The sequence below is a fragment of the Alosa pseudoharengus genome, unplaced genomic scaffold (assembly GCF_046254945.1).
Source record: "Alosa pseudoharengus isolate Yale_2024_CS ecotype anadromous, Long Island Sound unplaced genomic scaffold, YU_APseudo_1.1 YU_APseudo_1.1_scf_4, whole genome shotgun sequence".
Lineage (NCBI taxonomy): Eukaryota > Metazoa > Chordata > Actinopteri > Clupeiformes > Clupeidae > Alosa > Alosa pseudoharengus.
In genome coordinates, this window is record NW_027468774.1 from 20,234,048 (window position 1) to 20,256,391 (window position 22,344).

Below are 22,344 nucleotides of genomic sequence, written 5' to 3' on the forward strand. Positions count from 1 at the left end.
TAAACGACGATCAAAAATCAAATGTGTGGCACAGCAGAAGGCCAAGAGCTTGTCCCTCGAAGCGGATCATCCATTGTTCGAAAATATTTCGGATTTCAGGCAAGTTAAGTTAACCAAAAATATAAGCAAAGCAGGGCTCTCAACTCATACCGTGAAACACATCACATGACGTAAACCAGTGTTTCTCAAACTTTTTCAGACCAAGGACCACTTAACCAGTAAAAAAAAACCTACGGACCACCTAGCTAATAGACACAATAGGCCTATTCACTGAACCACCTTGCTTATTGTCTTTGCACCTTGCTTATTATGTCAGAGGATTCATATGATTTAAATTGGCATAGCTTACATAGGCAGTGTTGCAGAACAGTTTGGATTTACATACAAGTTGGTTCAATATGGCAAACAACTCATCTATATTATTTTTTACCACGTCTGCTCGCGGACCACTTGGGATAACTTGCGGACCACCAGTGGTCCCCGGACCACACTTTGAGAAACACTGACGTAAACCACACATGCCTTTTTTATCACGTTAACTTTTAGTCCTTGTTTGCTTCCTCCGATAGCCTACTGTAATAAGAGTTACCGTGGTAAAGTTGGTTTTATATTGGACGTTGGATATTCGACACATTCGAAAAATCTATTTAGCACTGACTACGAGGGTCGAGTTTGTGTCAAACCAACTTTAATGTGTTTAAACAAGGCCTGCCTATATTACACAAAGCTTCTTTTGTCCAAAAACCCATGTTTTGATTTTATGATTTTTTTATGCTGATAAAAGATTTCAATCTATTATGCGGCTTCACCTTTTGACTTACCCATACTAAAACACATCTCCTGAACTCGCCTTACTGCCCTTTCTAGTACACAGAGCTTCTTTTTCCCTAAAACCTACTGTTTGATTTTATACAATTTTTAATGTTAAATGTTTCAAATCTATTATGCGGCTTGCCCTTTTGACCTACCCATGTCAAAACACATCTGGTGAACTCGGATTACCGCTCTATATAGTACACAAAGCTTCTTTTTCCCAAAAACCCGATTTTATAAATATTTTTTAATGTAAGAAAAATGCTATAAATGCTTTAAATCTATTATGCGGCTTGACCTTTTGACCTACCCATGTCAAAACACATCTGTTGCACTCAGCTAACTGCCCTTCATACTACACAACACTTCTTTTTTCCAGAAACTCACTCTTTGATTTTATATAAATGTTTTACTTTATAAAAATGCTATAAATCTATTATGCGAATTGACCTTTTGACCTACCCATGTCAAAACACATCTGATGCACTCAGCTAACTGCCCTACATAATACACAAAGCTTATTTTGTCCAAAAACTTACTCTTTGATTTTATATAAATTTTTTACTATTCAAAAAATGCTATAAATCTATTATGCGACCTGACCTTTTGACCTACCCATGTCAAAACATATCTGCTGCACTCAGCTAACTGCCCTACATAGTACACAAAGCTTCTTTTTTTCAAAAACGCACTCTTTGATTTGATATTATTTTTTACTATTCAAAAATGCTATAAATCTATTATGTGCCTTCACCTTTTGACCTACCCATGTCAAAACACATCTGATGCACTTGGCTAACTGCCCTACATAGTACACAAAGCTTCTTTTTTTCAAAAACTCACTCTTTGATTTTATATTAATTTTTTACTATTCAAAAATGCTATAAATCTATTATGCGGCTTGACCTTTTGACCTACCCATGTCAAAACACATCTGTTGCACTCAAAAAATAAAAATCTAAAATCTTTAAAAAATTATATAAAATCAAAGAGGGAGTTTTTGGAAAAAAGAAGCTTTGTGTACTATGTAGGGCAGTTAGCTGAGTAACTGTTAAAAAATTATATAAAATCAAAGAGGGAGTTTTTGGAAAAAAGAAGCTTTGTGTACTATGTAGGGCAGTTAGCTGAGTGCAACAGATGTGTTTTGACATGGGTAGGTCAAAAGGTGAAGGCACATAATAGATTTATAGCATTTTTGAATAGTAAAAAAATAATATAAAATCAAAGAGTGCGTTTTTGAAAAAAAGAAGCTTTGTGTACTATGTAGGGCAGTTAGCTGAGTGCAACAGATGTGTTTTGACATGGGTAGGTCAAAAGGTCAAGCCGCATAATAGATTTATAGCATTTTTGAATAGTAAAAAAATAATATAAAATCAAAGAGTTCATTTTTGAAAAAAAGAAGCTTTGTGTACTATGTAGGGCAGTTAGCTGAGTGCAGCAGATGTGTTTTGACATGGGTAGGTCAAAAGGTCAGGTCGCATAATAGATTTATAGCATTTTTTGAATAGTAAAAAATTAATATGAAATCAAAGAGTATGTTTTTGGACAAAATAAGCTTTGTGTATTATGTAGGGCAGTTAGCTGAGTGCATCAGATGTGTTTTGACATGGGTAGGTCAAAAGGTCAATTCGCATAATAGATTTATAGCATTTTTATAAAGTAAAAAATTTATATAAAATCAAAGAGTGAGTTTCTGGAAAAAAGAAGTGTTGTGCACTATGAAGGGCAGTTAGCTGAGTGCAACAGATGTGTTTTGACATGGGTAGGTCAAAAGGTCAAGCCGCATAATAGATTTAAAGCATTTATAGCATTTTTTTTACATTAAAAAATATTTATAAAATCAAAGAATGGGTTTTTGGGAAAAAGAAGCTTTGTGTACTATATAGAGCAGTAATCCGAGTTCACCAGATGTGTTTTGACATGGGTAGGTCAAAAGGGCAAGCCGCATAATAGATTTGAAACATTTAACATTAAAAATTGTATAAAATCAAAGAGTAGGTTTTAGGGAAAAAGAAGCTTTGTGTACTAGAAAGGGCAGTAAGGCGAGTTCAGGAGATGTGTTTTAGTATGGGTAAGTCAAAAGGTGAAGCCACATAATAGATTGAAATCTTTCATCAGCATAAAAAATTCATAAAATCAAAACATGGATTTTTGGACAAAAGAAGCTTTGTGTAATATAGGCAGGCCTTGTTTAAACACATTAAAGTTGGTTTGACACAAACTCGACCCTCGTAGTCAGTGCTAAATAGATTTTTCGAATGTGTCGAATATCCAACGTCCAATATAAAACCAACTTTACCACGGTATAAGAGTTGAGCTAACGACGGGATCTGTGAATTTTATTAATGTATTTTATAAGCTACATGTGAGACCTACAATGCATATGCGTTTCAAGACACAGCCTACTCAAAACGAGTAAACAATAATGAAAATGTAGCCTACACGTCAGTGTTTTACATATCAACGAATGACTAAACCAGGGGTGTTCAAACCGCGGCCAGCCATGCACTTTAATCCGGCCCGCCGAGCATTAATTAGTTTATCATAGGCCGCTCGCTATTTTTTTCCAGCGATAGACGACGTTGTGGTTAACTTTAGGCTACTGCAAACTGCTTTACACTCTTCTTAGAGAACGTTTACAATGTCAATGTCAAAACAGCTTGTCACATCGAGATACATAGTATCTCCATTGCAGCAGATCTAACTACGTTATGCTAGTCCATTTAATTGGGGACGCATTTGAGCGTGGGAGAGAGGGCGAGGGCAACAGTAGTTCCCACTACTGACCATTTATAAACTGTGAGAGGGCACAGCCACAGCACTAGCCACAGGCTATATTTGAGTGGAGCTGGCAAAGAGTCTTAAAGTGACAGTGCACCATTTATAAATGAATTAAACAGCATCAAATTAACAGTATTTCATAAAAAATTAATTTTCTACAACAAAATTATTTTGTCATTTAAATAATACAAAACATTATTATTATTATTATTTGTGTGTGGCCCGCTGGCCAATTTTCAAAACCCAATGTGGCCCTTCAGTCAAAAAGTTTGGACACCCCTGGACTAACGATTACAGTAAACTCATGAACACGAAGCAGAGCTTAAGTGGCTAATGGGGAGCGTTGGGAGGATTCCCGCTGGGCGTTTTCCCAAATATTAACAAAGTAGCATGCACAAAACATTTGTTTGGAAGTTGTTTGGAAGTTTGGAAGTCGCAGTCAAATCTATATTTGCAGTAATTTAGGGAAGTAAATGTGAGGGGAAGAATTTGGGTGAGCCAGATAGCAAGTCCAATATGTTTAGGGAAAAAATATTTTTGTCAGTAAAATTAAATAATAATCGTGATAAATAATCGTTATCTCAATATTGATCAAAATAATCGTGATCATCATTTTGGTCATAATCGTGCAGCCCTAGTTAATACCTTGGACAATGTAAAAGGAATTGAAAGTAAAATCAAGTAATTTTCATCTTTTTATCATGTTGCCAGGGATGGGCAGTATTTCTAATACATGTATTTAAAATACGTATTTCAAATACAAAATACTATTTTGTAATTGAAACACATGAAGCGAAAACTATCATTAACTTGTTCAGAAAATTGAAATAGTCTGGCGAATAGAGCTGCTGCGTCTTCATCTATTGTTTCGTCCATGGTTTCATCTCTTATCTAAATCTGACCATGGAGTTGACTTTGGCGGAAAGCTGAAGGTGATTGCTGATAGGCTGTCCCAATCAGTGGTGCCTGCACAATCCAATCACGTTTGAGAGGGAAACAACAAATTGAGGGTTTCCGTAATTTCTCGAAATATCGCGCCTTTTCTTGTGGTCCAAGTCCTGCCCTATATGCCTTTGCATCTTACAGGCATTTTGATGAGCTTTTCTGTTGTTTAGACACGGCTACAATCACGTAAGATATCCAAAGTGCATAATACTCCATTGTACTTCATTCACTGAGTATCGGCCAGAACGTGACGTCCGTGCAAACCCCTAATATCAGAGCCCGTCTACGGACATTCTCTGGCTATACAGGTATACTGAAATAGGTTAATGATGTAAAGTCAAGTGCGCTTCTATGGGACTGGTGTGTGCGCGCACAGTTTTTATTGATGAGTCGGAGTGGCAAGTGATGCGCATAGTTGCAGTGGAATGTGGCTGCCCAGGGCATTATAAAACTTCTCACTCTTAGACCTACTCATACACAGCGCTGAAATGGCGTATTTAGCTGTCCATGCGTCTGGAAGTAGGCTAGGCTATGATTTGAATGTAGACAAATTTGGCAAATACAAAACGGGAGAAACGATATGGTTCATGCTCTCTCATGCTGCTTCATTCGTGCTGAAAAGGAGGGAGAATAAAACATTAAGCACGTTCCACTTTTGCATTTCTGAACGGTTTTGGTCAGGGCTGATAATGCAACTGTATTTGACAAAGGACCGATATAGGCTATTTGCTAGTGACAAAATATGAGCTTTCAGTGTGATACAATCTCTTTGTAAATTACGTTTAATTAAAACGTGTTTCATCTGTTCTGGCTATCTCCGCTATTTGGATCTTACTGTATCTCCCTTAATGAACAACATCTCAACACTAAATGAATGATGATCCGTAATTGTCATCAGATAACCTAGTCATATAGGTAGACATTCAGTGTGTTTGAAATAATTAATTCTATAATATTTTCCATCTTTGCAGAGGAAAAGTTTTGTGTAAAGGGAATTAAAGGCCTGTCTCATATAGACGCCTGTCTCTAATACTAGCCGGTGCAGTTTGGCGATTTGGGAAAATAAAAGCCCAGGCTATTATTTGGAGTTTTACGGTAGCTCATTGTGACTGCACTCATATTTTAATAGCGGCGTAAATACTGCATAGGATTCGGTTTGGTTGATAAAAACAAGTTTAGGCAGAATCCGAATCCCATCAAAAAGCTGAAGATTCGGCCGAATCTGAAACCAAACCTTGGATTCGGTGCACCCCTGTTTTCTACCAACATATTGTTCGGTTATAGGATTAGCTCTAAGGGAGTCATTCCGTGTCAAATCAGACAAAATCCAGGATAATGGTTGCTGCACCATCTCAGATTTTGCTCAAAGTTTGTCTACCTAATATATAGATCCCAAAACTAAGACCTGTGAAATCATTTTGTTAAATTCCAATGTTTTCATAATTTCTCATTTATTTTTTACACTCTCAGAAATGCCTTATTTTGGAGGTCATGTTTGGGCATTAATATCTTAAAATTATTCCTAGCCTGCCCAGACTTTGTAGGGTGGAAGACAGACATGTTCTCGGGATGACTGGACCGTTAAAAGTTTGTACTGCCCTTTAGTTTTTATATACTGTAAGGCCCTATGGAAAAAAGTGCAAAACTGGTGATATTGAGGGTCTTGTAAGCTCATTTTTTTTCTATAATGGCGATGCGATTTAAGGACCAAGCATAATGCATTCATTTTTTTTAATTGTGTGCTGCCAAAGATGTTTTTACTTTACACCGTCACAATGATTCTCTTTGGCTGCTACTATTTTGACTCTGATGCACCCTTTCTTGTCCTCAAACTGCCCATAGACAGTACAAAAAATGGACAGTCATCCGATAGGACTTCAATAGAGACAAGTGAAGTCATTTTGAACCTGTTTCCTGTTGGTCGACGAGGTGCCACACATCCTTAGTGCCAGTCGAGTCGTAAGTCGTCTGGTAGCTGTGCTAAGAAAATTGATAACGTACAGTGTGCTCCGAGTTCAAGTGCAGCTTTTGGTAGGTGATTTGTTTCCGATGTAGTGCTGCCAACCCAAAAAAACATCACTTCATTTTTTACCCCTTTTAAATATTTTACCCATGGACTTTCCCTCAGACTGCCTTCGAGTTTCTTATCCAGAGAATACGGTTACTACTCTCCTGGGCGATGCAAAGTTGCTTGCCCATGACATCATTTTAGCATTGGTTTTGGAAAAAAGTTAATTACACAGCCATAAAGTGTGTTACGAAGTTATGATGCCAGTCACACTTTGTTGTATTTCTCTGAAAATAGGAAAGAGTCAGTGATGCCAAAATGAATGGTGGTCAATTGAATGCTAACTCGCCCTTTCGACGTTTAGCCTCAGAGCCTCCCATAAGGGGTACGCTTTCCAAACATTCGCCTACCCCCTTGAAACTGCCACAGACACTTCCTAGTAGGCTTCTGCCTGGTCCTCCTTTTGTAGTCATGGACTGTTACATGTTTTCAACTGAACTAATTAACTGAACTGAACATAGTTATTGGAGATATGCACTAGGCTATTTCTGTTTGTGATGCACTTCATTGAAATGTGCTGTAGGCCTAGGCTACATTTTGCACATGCACGTGCATATTTCTCAATAAGAAAACTTCCTTATTTTCAACTGAACTCAAAGATAATGAATATATGGAGTATTTTTTATGCCCTTTTTTAATATGTGTACGTTTTGTGCATGCAATTCTGCTGTAGCATTTATTTCATTTTATTCAGCTATAATATAACAGTTAACATGGACTGTTAACACTCAATATGTTCTGAAGAAGTCCAGACAACGACTCTACTTCCTTCGTCAGCTAAGGAAATTCAAAGTTTCTACATCCATCATTAAGGTCTTCTACACTTCAGCGGTTGAGAGTGTTCTAACTGGTAGCATCATCACCTGGTATGGGAACTCCACAGTTAGAGATTGTAGTACTCTGCAGAGAGTAGTGCGCTCAGCTGAACGTACTATAAGAACTCAACTCCCTGCTCTACAAGATATCTATTCCAGAAGAGTACTCCTAAGAGCCCAAAAGATTCTGAAGGACTCTTCTCATCCTAACAATGGATTATTCCTACCGCTGAAATCAAGAAGACGCCTATGTAGTCACAAAGCCAGAACTGAGAGACTCAGGAGAAGTTTTTATCCCCAGGCCATCCGAACTCTGAACTCACACTATACTGACTTTGCACACATTCACTCCTCAGCACTCTCAAACATTTCCCAACTCTGAACTCACACTATACTGACTTTGCACTCATTCACTCCTCAGCACTCATGACCCCCCCCCCCCCCCCACACACACACACCTACAAGACTTTTAGCACTTTTACATCCCTCTCTCTATGCTACAGACCTTTTATTTATTTTCTTATTTCATCACACGTCAAAACACACACACACACACACACACACACACACACATCTGACTTTCTCCAACTTTTGCACATCTCCATAGAACTTTTTATTTATTATTTTGATTTCTCCTCCATCTACCCATGTCCTTGATTGCCTAGCCTTTCTGCCCCCCCACCCCCCACCCCACCCTAACACACACACAAAAAACACACACACTTACATCATCACTGTCATCACCTCACATACATACAGCACACTGTTTGCTACAGTAAGCCTCCTCTACATACTTGCTGCACACTGCCCCCCCCTCCCTACATACACAGCACATTGTCTTCAGGATCTTCTCCAACACACATCCTCTACATACTTACAGCACACTGCCCCCACCTACCCACACACACACTACACACACACACACACACACAGTCACTGCTCCACTCCCCTCCCGCCCACACACACATCTTCAATGTCATCACTCACATACATCATACATACAGTACTCTGCTTGCAATAGTAAGTCCCTTCACCCTACTTACAGTACACTGCCCCCCCCCTCCCCTACATACACAGTACATTATTTCATTAGGAAGCTTCTCCAACACACATCCCCAACATACTTACAGCACACTGCCCCCCCCCCCCCCCCCCCCCCACATACACAGCACACTATCCCATCTCCCCTGTCATCCCCCCCAACACACACACCAAGACCCCTGGCAGTTGGGTTAGCCCCTTGAGCCGTGGATCTGCCCAAGGTTTCTTCCTTGGTAAGGGAGTTTTTCCTTGCCCCTGTTGCTCTTGGGTGCTCCTTGTTGGTGCCCCCCCCAATCCCAATCCTCCCCCACCTTTCTTATGCAGCCCTTGCCACTTTATCTACTAAACCCCTCTTCTACTGCACTTTTTACCCCCCCCCCCCCCATAAATGCACAAATAGGCTGACACCAGACATAATTTCACTGCATTTCTTACTTCCAGTAACTATATGCATGTGACAATAAACTTCCTTGTAACCTTGTAACCTTGTAATAAGCAAGTGGCTGCCTGGCTGGTTTATCTGCTGGAACATGCAACTCGAGCTAGGTAAAACCGATGTTTTCGGGTTTTTTTGCACCGACAGTGCTCCTCGGTGACCTGGAGAAACAGAGATCTATGTGAAAAATCACCGGATTTCTCAGTAAGAAAGAAGTTGGATATTGGAAGTGGAGGGAGCAAATCGGCATATGCTTAAAAACCCAAACTGTACAAACCGAAGATGAGAGAATGTGGAAAGGTTCATCCTGTCCTAAATGACAGTTTCCAGTGTATTTTGAGGTTGCTCTGTGGGTTTCACAACTGTTTGATGTTTTTCTGTGTGTCAGGTAAGCAGGCTTGCACCGTCTATGATGTGGTGGTCAATGATGAATTCTTTCAAAAGTGTCAGGTGGGTTTGTGTTCTTGCATATTTTCTCTATCCTCTTTTCCACCTTTAATGAATTTCCTTAGAAACTTAACTGTCATCTCTTTTTGTTATTTTCAAGTTTTTTATACTTTTCTTCCATTTTAGAATGATGAGCTGTTCCAGCAGTTCCTTCTGGCTGTCTCCCTGGAGGGTCTGGAGAATAAATACAAAATGGGCCTGAGCAGAGGTGTGTGCATAAACTACTTATTTACCCATTGGTTTTCACATGGAGCTGCAAATGGAGACCATAACAACAACAAAAACATAAACATGTAGCACAATTTAACATACACAGTTAAACTGCTCATCGCATTTGATCTGATAGGTCTGTCTGACATTCTTCCATTCAAACTGCTTTCCTCCAGGCTAAAAACCGATTTAGCAGACTTGATGCCAAAACCTATACTCAGAAAAGTGGTAGTGAAAAGATTTGTGCTTAGCACTCAACATCTCAAAATACAGAAAAACAGTACCATCAGCATTATAGATGAACCCTCACTTCCAATTTAAATGGAGAATCAATTTTTGAATCTGAAGATAAGGAAGATTTGGTGCCATTTTGTCTGGTGTGGATATCTCCAAAGGCCTACGGCAAGTCCCATTTAAAAACCCATTTGCTGCTGTGTCGGATGCTTAAGAGCCAAGGCATTATCTTACTTACTAGAGCACATTTTTATCTGAGCATCCTGAGTAGAATGTGCATTATGAGCAGGGGCCTCGTGTACAAAGAAGAAAAATCATACTAAAACATTTAGTACGTGCAAAACTGGAAAGTAACGTATGTACAAAAAAATGCTGATGTATGAAACTGTGCGTATGCAGCATTCCACACAGCTTTTCTTTGTACATCCCAATTAACATGAAATTAAGTGCACATGCATATGCTCTACACTCCACTTTCTCTCCTCCCTCAATCACGCTTATTTTAATATGCTTACTAGAAGACCACTCGAGAGCGCAGACCTCCAATATTAATAAGAATGAAAATACAATACTGTGCAAACAAAGGCCAAGACTCTTGAACAACTAGGCTTGTTGTGCGGCATTGCCTCGAAGTGTCGCCAACTGTTGATACACATTGGAAATGTTTGTACGCCAGACATGAAGTTGGTGTGGAGAAATGCACATGTTCTCAATTTCCAGGTCTGCTAGTAATCTTCATTTCCTGATCAGTTCTGTAAATCATTTAATGACAGTCATTATAAATAGATCAATTCCAACCACAGCTAAAAAAAAAAAACAGGCAAGCAAGAGTACACTGATGTGTCACTCTACAAAGTGGAGGTTGTTGATAAAAACAGCAAGATATCTGTTAAGCAAAGAAAGAAGCTCTTTTTTTTAAAGAGTAAATGAAAGATGCTTTCAGGATGTTGGAAAAAAATGTTAGGATTAATTTATGTTGAAGGTCATGATTTGTGATGATTTGCATTTCCTTTATAGAGTGCAAAGTCCTAAAAAACAGGAAATTCCTGGGATCCATAACAGAGCAAAATATTCGCACAAAAAGCAAACCAGTTATACAGGAATTGGACTCAAAGTATGTTTTCGACCTACTTTTTCATCCTTGTTTTTGATATCTTAACATCTCACTTCCTTCCTTATCAATATACTGTCATTGTTGTGTTGCCATAGTTTTATTATTTTATTTTTTATCATACTTTTTTATAGCACATTTAGCATCTTCTGCATTCATTAATATTTTAATATATTTTCATTTGAATAGGCAGACAAGTTCAGCTCCTGAACCTCCGAAAAGGTTTGTTACCCATTTTGTTTGCCTGTCTTTACTATATCATGAAATCGTTCACCTAATCAGCCTCTCCACTCTTCTCTTTCCAACCCCTGTGTTCCCTCACTCCTCCTTTTAACCTCTGCCCTCCGCCATGTCTGATTTGCAGCCCAGAGTTGTGTTTGCAAGTGGAGCCTGCTGTTGGAAACCCTCAGTACCTAATTGCGGAGGTCCATCTGCCTGGGGTGGTGAGTGTTTCGGACTAGATACACTGATTTCCTGAATCAATTCAATTCCCATAATCCCTTGCAACAGGCAAACCCGAAAGGCATTGCATGGTATGGTATGGTATGTAAAAACAGACCGCACTTGGGTAAAGATACATTCTGCCTGTCGCACAAGCGAAAAAAGGCAAGTTGATGTTTTCCTACTCATGCATATGCATTTAAAGGGGCCATATTATGCAAAACTCACTTTTTCTGTGCTTTTGTTCTTGGGTCATTCCACGTCAATTCAACCAGAGCCCACACATTTAGGTTTCAAAAAATTCTAAAAAATTCCAAAATTACTTTTATGTAAGATCAATACTTTCCAATATACAGGCAGTTTTACAGGGGGGGTAAACAAAGATTTTTTAAAATATTTTTTTCTTTATTCTCCATGATCCCTTCTTTTTAAAAACACCAATTTGACTTGTCTTATGCAAATCTTTATTTTTTACTTTCCACCTACCCTGGAAATCCAGAGTTCTCACGAGAGCACAATTTAAATTGTGCCCGCAAGATACTCTGGCCACGAGCAATGATCCAAATTTCTTCTACCTCTCGAGCGAGAGGGACCAATCAAATCGGTGTAGACGGGACAAAGGGGTCATTCCGTGTCAAATCACCCAGTGGCTGGCAGGTCACCCTCTCCCAAAAAAATCTGAAAAAAATCACAGGTATTTGTAGACCAAACCTATGCATAAATCTTAAATAGTATATCTGTATCACTAATGGTTCCAAAACTACAGCCCTTTGAAGTTTCAAGTCATTTTAAGCATCGTGGTGAACAATCCTTTTTGTTCAACTTCCAACATTATTGGCTCTTTTGGTATTTCGCACACATTAGTGAAACTATGTGAATAGAAGTAAATTTTCCTGTTGAATTAAACAATCCAATCACATCAGGTGTATCTTGTGTAATTTCCCCGCTGCAAAGCTCTGAAAATGGCTATAAATTCATTATGTGAAAAAACATCACCACCTTTGAGGGCTTGTCATTCAAAAAGTATGTGACACAAATTCATCAGATTTTTTTCCCACTCATGTATGGATTATAAGGTCATGTCCATGCATTAACTTTGGTTGTTAACATTATCATATTGTCAGAGCATTTTTATTAAATTGGGCTTGATTTTCAAATAGCCGTTTTCATCTTCTAATTTCACCACGTGGACAGTTAACAGGATTTTTTTTAATTTTACCATATATCATTCTGTATGTGAGGATCATCTGCCCAAAATTTGGGCTTGTTGCTGAGTTTCTTCATTGAGATAAGATTTTTTACAAATATTGTCTATAAATCCACTGAATTTGTACTTTATCTGCAGTACCACTTTGCACCACATGTGGTGCTCTTTTAATACAATGGAAGTCAATGGAAGAGTAAGAGAGTCACTTGTTTGCTGCACATATCCAATCTAAACACACAGTTTATGGTTCATATGGTTCAAGTAAAAAGGGGTTTCTAAAATTCAGTGCATTGTCAGATGCAGAAAAATCAATACTAAAGATTTATCATCTTTTTACAAATGCCTCTTGGATCCACGAGTCCTCAAACCTTGTTATGAATACTTGTGATGGAAACACACATGGTCATCTTCATCAAGTGAAATACCTTGATGAACTGAATTTTAGAAACCCATTGTTTGATTGTTTGTTAAAGCACTGATATCCATCTTGATGCTCTTTGTCTATGTATCACAGAGGACTGCATCCCAAGCATATGACGATGAATATAGACTTTGCCTAACCAGCTAGCTAAAAATTATTAAAGTGCTCACATAGGCACTGATAGGTTGAAGCTGGTGTAGAAAACTCATTACAAAGATGGTAATTATGCTAAATCCTCTTGCTGCATGTATGATGACCAGTCAGTCTTATGTGTGTATAATTTACTTGATCAGTTTATTTTCTCTAAATAAGATTTATGTATGAGTAGTATGTTGTTCATGTTGCAATAATTATTTGGACCAATTCAACTATGAACCATAAACTGTGTGTTTAGATTGGATATGTGCAGCAAACAAGTGACTCTCTTACTCTTCCATCGACTTCCATTGTATTAAAAGAGCACCACATGTGGTGCAAAGTGGTACTGCAGATCCAGTACAAATTCAGTGGATTTATAGACAATATTTAAAAAAAATCTTATCTCAATGAAGAAACTCAGCAACAAGCCCACATTTTGGGCAGATGATCCTCACATACAGAATGATATATGGTAAAATTAAAAAAAATCCTGTTAAGTGTCCACGTGGTGAAATGAGAAGATGAAAACAGGCTTTTTGAAAATCAAGCCCAATTTTAAAAAAATGCTCTGAAAATATGAAAATGATAACAACCAAAGTTAATGCATGGACAGGACCTTATAATACATATATGTGTAGGAAAAAAATCGGATGAATTTGTGTCACATACTTTTTGAATAAGAAGCCCTCAAAGGTGATGATGTCTTTTCACATTATGAATTTATAGCCATTTTCAGAGCTTTGCAGAGGGGAAAGTATACAAGATACGTCTGATCCGATTGGATTTTTTTAATTCAACAGGAAAATGTACTTCTATTCACATAGTTTCACTAATGTGTGTGAAATACCAAAAGAGCCAATAATGCTGGAAGTTGAACAAAAAGGATTGTTCACCACAATGCTTAAAATGACTTGAAGTTTCAAAGGGCTGTAGTTTTGCAACGATTAGTTATACAGATATACTATTTAAGATCTATGCATGGATTTGGTCTACAAACACATTTTTTTCAGATTTTTTCGGAGAGGGTCACCTGCCAAATTGCGCTGAAATTGGGTGATTTTACACGGAATGACCCAAAGGCGAGCTGCACTGATGACGACGGTGCTGCGACGTCAGGAATCATCTAGAAAACATTGCAAGATAGCTACCGATGAACACCAGTTGTTTGAAACGGCTTTGGCCGCTACAATAAAGGATTTAGATTTGGCTTTTCAACTAAAAGAGGAGCAGAAAATCGCCCTCAAATCGTTCCTTTGCAAGAACTGGATACGTCACACCGTGAATTGTTGTGATTGGTCGTAGCGTTATCCAACTGCGTGCAGTAAGAGTTTCAAATGCATGCTTGGTGCCGCCCCTCGAATTGGGCCATTTTCATTACTCGTGGCCAGACCCTTAATCTGAAAGATTCCAGGGTCTGGTTTACCAGGCTACTTTCCACCCTGAACATGGGCAAAATGCACCATTGAGATCAATATGTTTTGTAAAGTTACCACAGGTTACTCTATACAACCACCGGTGGCACTGTGGTAACTCTATATAAAACATATTGATCTCTTCTTCAGAATCTTTTCAGAATTTTTTGAGACCTAAGTGCGTGGGCCCTGATTGATTTGATATGGAATGACCCACTTCCATTTGGGTCTCTGATGCTTCTAAACACACTCCAAGTGCAAAACAAACCCGTGCATTGAGTTTTTGTGGGTTAGTTGCGGTTAGTTGAGAGATATAATCATGCGCTTCTGTGAGCCATTCAGTTGTCTCCCCTATTGTAATGTCACAGTTAGGGTTGGGCACCGAAACCTGGTTCCAATATGTAACTGGCACCAAGGGAGACGCTAGTAACAACATTGAATAACAATGTGGATTTCGGTGCCTCATTTCGATGTCCCTTAAATCTCTGGCGTTTTTTATTATTAATATTATTATTTAAAAAATATTTGAGGTATCATGCATGTCATGCGTCATCTGTAACATCTTGCTTTTATACCACCACATTCTATACAGTTAGCTAACATAAACACTTCAAGATATAAGCCTAAAGCAGAGGGGTACACCACATAGTGGACCGTGTTTGCAAGCTTGTGTGAGCCCATGTCATTGCTAAGTAGCCTACTTTAAAGCAGTATCACAAGCTCTTGTCGAAATCTAGCAAATAACTACACAGAAGCAAAAGCCTTTGACACAACACCAACAGCCTAGTTTGCACAAAAACTTGCTAATGTGCGAACTGGCATCTATTTGAAATGTTTTGAAAAATTTGAAACTTTGTTTCACAGTATGTTCTGATACCATCCAAATTACATAATGACATTAATCTTTCATATGCATGAGGCCCATATAGCATCACAGTGAATTTGAAGCTCATGCCCGGGCTGTCAAAGAGGCTACGGAATCTAATCTAAATACTTCAACACCGGCATAATTAACATGTTAAAAAATGATTGCGTTTTAAGGGGTAAGACATACAATTTATTGAAGCATTTGAGAACACATTGGATAAACTTGAAAACTTTCACTTGACTCCATAGATAAGACTACTTGCAGTTGCGTTGTCCATGACCTTTTGTTTTTAACATTTAAAGATAGGCCCTATGGCAAGCCATCTGCACTGGATAAACTTGAAAGCATAGAAAACATTGATTTGGCTACTTGCTATTGTGTGTGCAGCCATTTTAACATTTGAAGGTATGACAAGCCATCTGCCATAGAATTATGCCTAGAAGCAATGAAACTACTAGCTTGGCTAACGCCAGACCTCATCTCATTGAGATGGGGTCTGGGAACTACACATTATTTTTCTCATATTAGAGATGTGGTTTACGAATGCCCAGAGCCGTTTATTGGGTGCTACGAATGTCTATCAAATGCGTCTGTACGTAGCTCAAAACGAGATTGTATGGTAGAGCCAATCAGGACGCAGGGCGGGAGTTTCATAGATGTGACGTAGCGTAGAAGCAACTGTGAGACTGTTCTCAGCGTCACGGGTTGGCTTCGATGCGAGTGGTTGAAGTAGCACATCAATAGATGACGGACAAGTGGCTTATCTTATGCAAGGATTTTTTAGTAAGGCCCAGCCTTCTGAAGCACCAATCCTATGGATCGATCCCAGATGGATGAGTGGAGCTAGGCGGAACGAAATTCATCTGGCGAGAGTCAGGTTACTGGGATGCAGCCAAGGTCATCAGAACGGAAAGCAAAGATCAAAAAGGCGGTTGAAATCAGGAAGCGGGCCCCAAAGACTGTAAACAGGGATGAAGGAGCCTACCAACTCTGGCTGTCGACCATGCCGCCCGTTGATATAAACATGGAATCAGTTTCAGAGTGGGGTATGGCCACCAACAGCTCATTTGCATTTGCAGGCCCCAGACACAGCTTATTCTGAAAGGGACTGAAACTGGCGAGAATGAAGCTGATGATAATGTGTAATCTGAGAGAAATTTTGCGTAAACAGCTTCAGGGACATGTTTTGTGCAACCCATAGGCCTATTTTGACTTGTTGGAAAAGAAGTATAATATGGGACCTTTAAAGATGACACAAAATGGAAAACTGTTTTTACCTTGGCTTTGTTGAACAGCGAGAGTTCGGTGCATGACCAAGCTACCATGAAATGTAAACACGATAAGTTCTTCCTTCATATGCAAACCTATTAGCCTGGGAAAACCCTGACGAACACCCGGCAAATTTGAGATTTGCTCTGCAAGTCCGTCTGGCCAAGAGCCCATTCAACCCCATTTCCAATTTTCCTAAATCCAGGCACCAGTCACAACCGTTGAGGCAGACTTTACACAACGATAGAGCACCCTATTGTTTTTTTTAAAGCAACACCAAAGAACTTTTTCTCTGCACGCACCAATTTGTTTATCCAGCACCGGCTTTGCAAATAACAATGTCCACAGACAAGGTGGGCTATATGTTGCATGATTTTATGAAAGTACGATGTATTGCGACGTCGTGCAAGTCAAATTTGTAGTTTCTTATGTCTCATTCCATTGAACTACAGATCCGCTACCCGATCTGGCAAACTTACATTGTGCGGTTATAGCCGATAGAGGGCCGCGAAGTGAATGCAGAAGTGCTGTTCACCCTATAACGAGTTGATGAACCACTGAAACAATTTTGGAAACATTATTTTAAGGTACAAAAAACTCTTTGGTGTTGCTTTAAAATATCAACGATGGCTGCTGAAGAGGAACGCTTGTTTGAAGCTGCTATCACGTTGGTTAGTCGGCTAGTATTAGAGACAGGCCTTTAATTCCCTTTATACAAAAGATGGAAGATATTATCGAATTAATTATTTTAAACACACTGAATGTCTACCTATATGACTATGCTATCTGATGACAATTACGGATCACCATTCATTTAGTGTTAAGATGTTGTTCATTGAGTGAGATACAGTAAGATCCAAATAGCGGGGATAGCCAGAACAGATGAAACGTGTTTTAATCACACGTAATTTACAAAGAGATCGTATCACACTAAAAGCTCATATTTTGGCACTAGCAACTGAGCCTATATCGGTCCTTTGTCAAATACAGTTGCATTATCAGCCCTGACCAAACCCGTTCAGGAATTATTTATGCAAAAGTGGAACGTACGTAATGTTTCATTCTCCTTCCTTTTCAGCATGAATGAAACAGCATGAGAGAGCATGAACCATATGTTTCTCCCGTATTTTATTTGCCAAATTTGACAACGGTCAGCTTACATTTCAAATCATAGCCTACTTCTTTCTCTTTATCGCCATGGCGGTACGCATTTCGAATAAAGAATATTGTTCGCGAACCCTTTTGTTTTGTTGCCAGCATAAAAACAAGCTTACGGCCTATCCGCAAATTTTAAACACAAGGGATGAATTGAACGATGAGGAAATCGGACAAATAGGCATAGCCTAGTTCATATTGAAAAAAGTTATACAATTTGGAACTCTAGCTTTTCCCCACTGCAGTCTTTTAATGCCATCTAATCATAATGTTAGCCTGCGCAGTCTGCACCATACTTAAGCCCAAATTACACCAAAGATTTGCGACGAGATGAGCTGCAACATTCTATTAACCAGCAACTTGACGCAACATTCTAAAACCTTGCAACTGTGACTAGACATGGTGAATGCTTTGCGACGGCTTGCAATGACGTGCAACATCTAATTCACACCGCTGCAACTCCTTTCTGCAACGGTTTTGTGTAATTGTGAATCTTTGGTGTGAATTGGGCTTTAAACAGACAATCTTACGGGTTTTAGAAGATTAAATACAACCCAAAACTAAAAAACAGACCAGGCCTCTATTGGAGACCGGCCTTTAACCTAAACCTGTAGCCACGCCAGGCATTTAAAAGAGACAGGCATCTATTTGGGAATCGGCTATTATTTGAAGTTTTACAGTATGCAGTCACTTAGGGTGGACTGATGACAGCTTACAGTTAGTTCATTTCCGCGATATCTGGTCAGCTTTTTTTATCATTAACTAGCCTACACCGTTTCAACCAGAAACTCAGATTGCTCAAAAAAGGAAGTAAACACATTGCAACATCGAGAGTTTTTATGGGAAGAAAATTATTTACAGACCCTTAGCTGCTGTCTGGTGGTTTTTATTATAGCCGGGGGCGGCCATGCAGGACTGTGTCCCAGGTGTGGGATAGTTGGTAGGCTCCTTCATCCCGGTTTACAATCTTTGGGGCCCGGGTCAAAGACGTGACGAGCCTTTTTTGGGGTCCGGATACATTAAATTAACAAAAAAGATGATTAAATACATAAATAGCATATAAAGTGAAACTTCTATATCTACTTTATTATTTCACTATGATGTAATGAAAAAAAAGTGCACAAATATATATGAAATAATGTCACAAAGTGCAAAATTGTCATTCAGTGTAATGGTCCGGATTTCAATTTGACTTTTATATCTTTAAATAATATAAAAAATAACATACAAAATTACATTTTAATTACCTTGGCACATTTTTATGAGTGTTGGGATTGAGATACTAAAAGGATATTGCGTTATTGTTATGTTTTGATATTGAAATCATTAGGGGACTTTTGTCCCAAATAGTCAGTTCATTAGTGGTCATTCAGTGTAATGACATCAAAAAGCCATATTAAAATCATATCAGAAACTGATTGTCATGTGACAATCTGTGACATCATCAAAGGACCCCTGGAGACCCCTGAGGTGACACAGTAAGGTGAGTTTAGCTCTCTTATATATTTGATATTTTCACCTTTTTATGTTGTGGTAACTTAATATACAAATCCACATGTCATTCAGTGTAATGCCAGGAAACACTTTTATTGTTAGATATTCATCTAAACAAGTGTATTTAGTAAATAACTGTTATAAACTTTGTAGATCAAGGTCATTGTTTGATATAGGTGGCTAACTGTTTGCCTGTAAAATATGATTAATTATTAAAATGTCATTCAGTGTAATGGCTATGTCATTCAGTGTAATGGCTATATCATTCAGTGTAATGGATATGTCATTCAGTGTAAAGCAGTGGCATTAATATAATGAGTAATAATAATGTAGTGAGACAGTAATAATAATGTATTAATACAGTAATTATACTGTAGTAATGCATTAATAATCATATTTGTAATAAAATATATGATTATCATTATTATTGCTATTATTATTATAATGCACATTTTATGATTAAGTTAATGTAACATATTACCCTAATAGTATCTGTAATTTACATTTTAATAAAACATGTGTTTAAAATGATTAATAATGAAATGTTTTTAAACTTTAAAATCACTTTTTATTGCTTTTTCTAGATGCCTTCCAAGCATGTGAAGAAGGGAGGCGACATACAGAACCAAGAGGACCTCTACATTTGCTCAGCGAGAGACTCTGGCAACGAGTAATGATGCACGTAACTTTTGCCCCTTGCATCGCGGGGGACCAATCATATCTGTGTATCTGATATAGGCGGGCCAGAGGCGAGCTAAACAGATGACAGACATAGTGTTATCCAATTGCGGTCGAAGTCCGGAATCAGTCAGTTAACATTGATCGTATAGTGTTATCCAATTGCGTGTAGTGAGATTTTCAAATGCGTGCTTGGTGCCGCCCCTCGAGTTGGGCCATTACGTTATTCGTGGCCAGACCCTTAATCTTTCAGATTGGGCCTGGTCCTTCAGGCTAGCAGGTAGTTGCAGGGGAGGTAGAAGTCAACTGCATGCACCAGAGTGCTGCTGGTAAAAACGCATTTGTCTGGTCAGACATAGCAGACAAAGTGTTCTATTTCAAAGAGGACATCAAGGCTGTTGTGTCTGAGCCAGAGCCCCTTACAATGAGGCAGTCCAAGCTTAGCCATGGAGACTGGGAGAAGTTTTTGGAATAATTAAAGAATGTTTATTTGATGTTCATCTCATTTTAAATGTTCCTTTATTTGTTAAGTTTTAAATGTTCAATAAAAAATGATTATTCTTTGACAATATCTTCTGCTGCATCATTTACTTAGGATTGTGTCTAGTTTAGTCTAATGATATTACAACAATACAACAATAGTTGTGCTTATAGTGGCATTGCATTATACCTTTTTGATAAGACGTCATTCAGAGTAATAACTTGGTCATTCAGTGTAATGCATATATTTATCTAAAAAATAAATAAAATGCAAATAATAACTTTTGTTTATTACCACATATATTCAAAATATGCAATTAAACTAAATAATATTGTTTTTTAAACAGAATTCACTTTGGTGCAAAAACTTATTCCTGACAAATGGGTAAAACCTGGTGGTGGAAATAATATTTGCAGAATGTAAAGGTTTCAAATTACAACTAATTAGTATTTTGGAATGGCAATGCAGTCCTTACATATAGTGCTTTAATAAATCAAACACCTTCTCTAAATCTTCTTATGCCTGCCAAGATTTTTTTGTATTTTAAAATGTATTACACTGAATGACGTTTTAGGGGCTGTTTTCTAGAAATCAGAGTAAAAATGTATGTTTTCTACTATTTTTTGTTCCGAAAATATTTGAATTACATAATATACACTATAATGTCCAGAAAGAACAAAAAGTTCTGAGTTCTTGAATACTTTTATTTTTTGGAGGCTTGAAAACCCAGTTTTGTCTTTGACCTGCCCGCTTCCTGATTTCAACCGCCTTTTTGATCCACTGATGGAATTTGTTGCTTTTCGTTCTGATGACCTTTCGATGACCTTACCCGGACCACCCCAGGGGACACGACCATCCCACCACATCAGGTGGGATGGAAAACGCCATATAACACATCTCAGACAACGTCATACCAACATCACGTGGCAAGGTAGCCGAAACTTGTCGGGTACTAGACAAGTGTAGGTTACACAGGTAAAAACTTAACATGTCTGACCTCAACAATAAAGTGAACTCCGCGGATTTTGCAACAACACGCCAACACACACAGGTATGCAGTGGCTCTTCAAAATGACGTAAAAAATGATGTGCAATAAACGGACACTTCGAATAGCCCAGGCTACTTTGGACTGTCTTTAGACTTTGAATAAGCAAACGACAATTCCAACTGGTCTTAAATTGAAAAACGAGCGATGATGGTCCCGAATTAAAGAATGTCTCAGAATGCCACACATGCAAAGCATAACCAGCGACAAGCAACGAGTGGCAGACAGAGTGTGATGTCACTTATATGAATAGCCCAGGCTACTTTGGACTGTCTTTAGACTTTGAATAAGCAAACGACAGTTCCAACTGCAAGGTCCTAAATTGAAAAACGAGCGATGATGGTCCCGAATTAAAGAACGTCTCAGAATGCCACACATGCAAAGCATAACCAGCGACAAGCAACGAGTGGCACACAGAGTGTGATGTCACTTATAGGCCACCAGAGACTGTTTTTGAGTCACACCGTTGCAAATTTCATATGATGCATCATTCCACAAAATGGTTTGTTTTCTCTATCATCAAGTTATTCAATAGGCTAAGCATATAGCCCTGACTCAAAACAGCTGTTAGGATTATGTCATTTTGATTTGTAAAAAATGTCTGCTCACTTCACATTTATTATATTATTATATTATCTGTAGTAGGGCTGGGCGATATGGCTGAAAACTGTATCACGATATAAGTATTTCATATCGGTCGATATCGATAATTATTGATTTTTTTTAAATCTATTTCAGATAAGGACCAGAAGGGGAAAAAAGTTCAATTTAAACACTTTTATTTTAAACTTAACCTTCCACTGATTTGAATCACCTCAGTTATCAATCAAAGC

The 22,344-nt window shown here is 38.3% G+C and overlaps 1 protein-coding gene across 1 annotated transcript in view; it reads left to right on the top strand.

Moving 5' to 3' along the window:
- The window catches only part of pih1d1 (PIH1 domain containing 1), a 33,119-nt gene that overhangs the window by 8,148 nt on the left and 2,627 nt on the right, over positions 1–22,344 (top strand). The window contains exons 5-9 of the mRNA XM_076265220.1: positions 9,288–9,349; positions 9,473–9,554; positions 10,808–10,904; positions 11,091–11,123; positions 11,266–11,344. Coding sequence (XP_076121335.1) covers positions 9,288–9,349; positions 9,473–9,554; positions 10,808–10,904; positions 11,091–11,123; positions 11,266–11,344 — 353 coding nt within the window. The remainder of the gene's footprint in view (positions 1–9,287; positions 9,350–9,472; positions 9,555–10,807; positions 10,905–11,090; positions 11,124–11,265; positions 11,345–22,344) is intronic.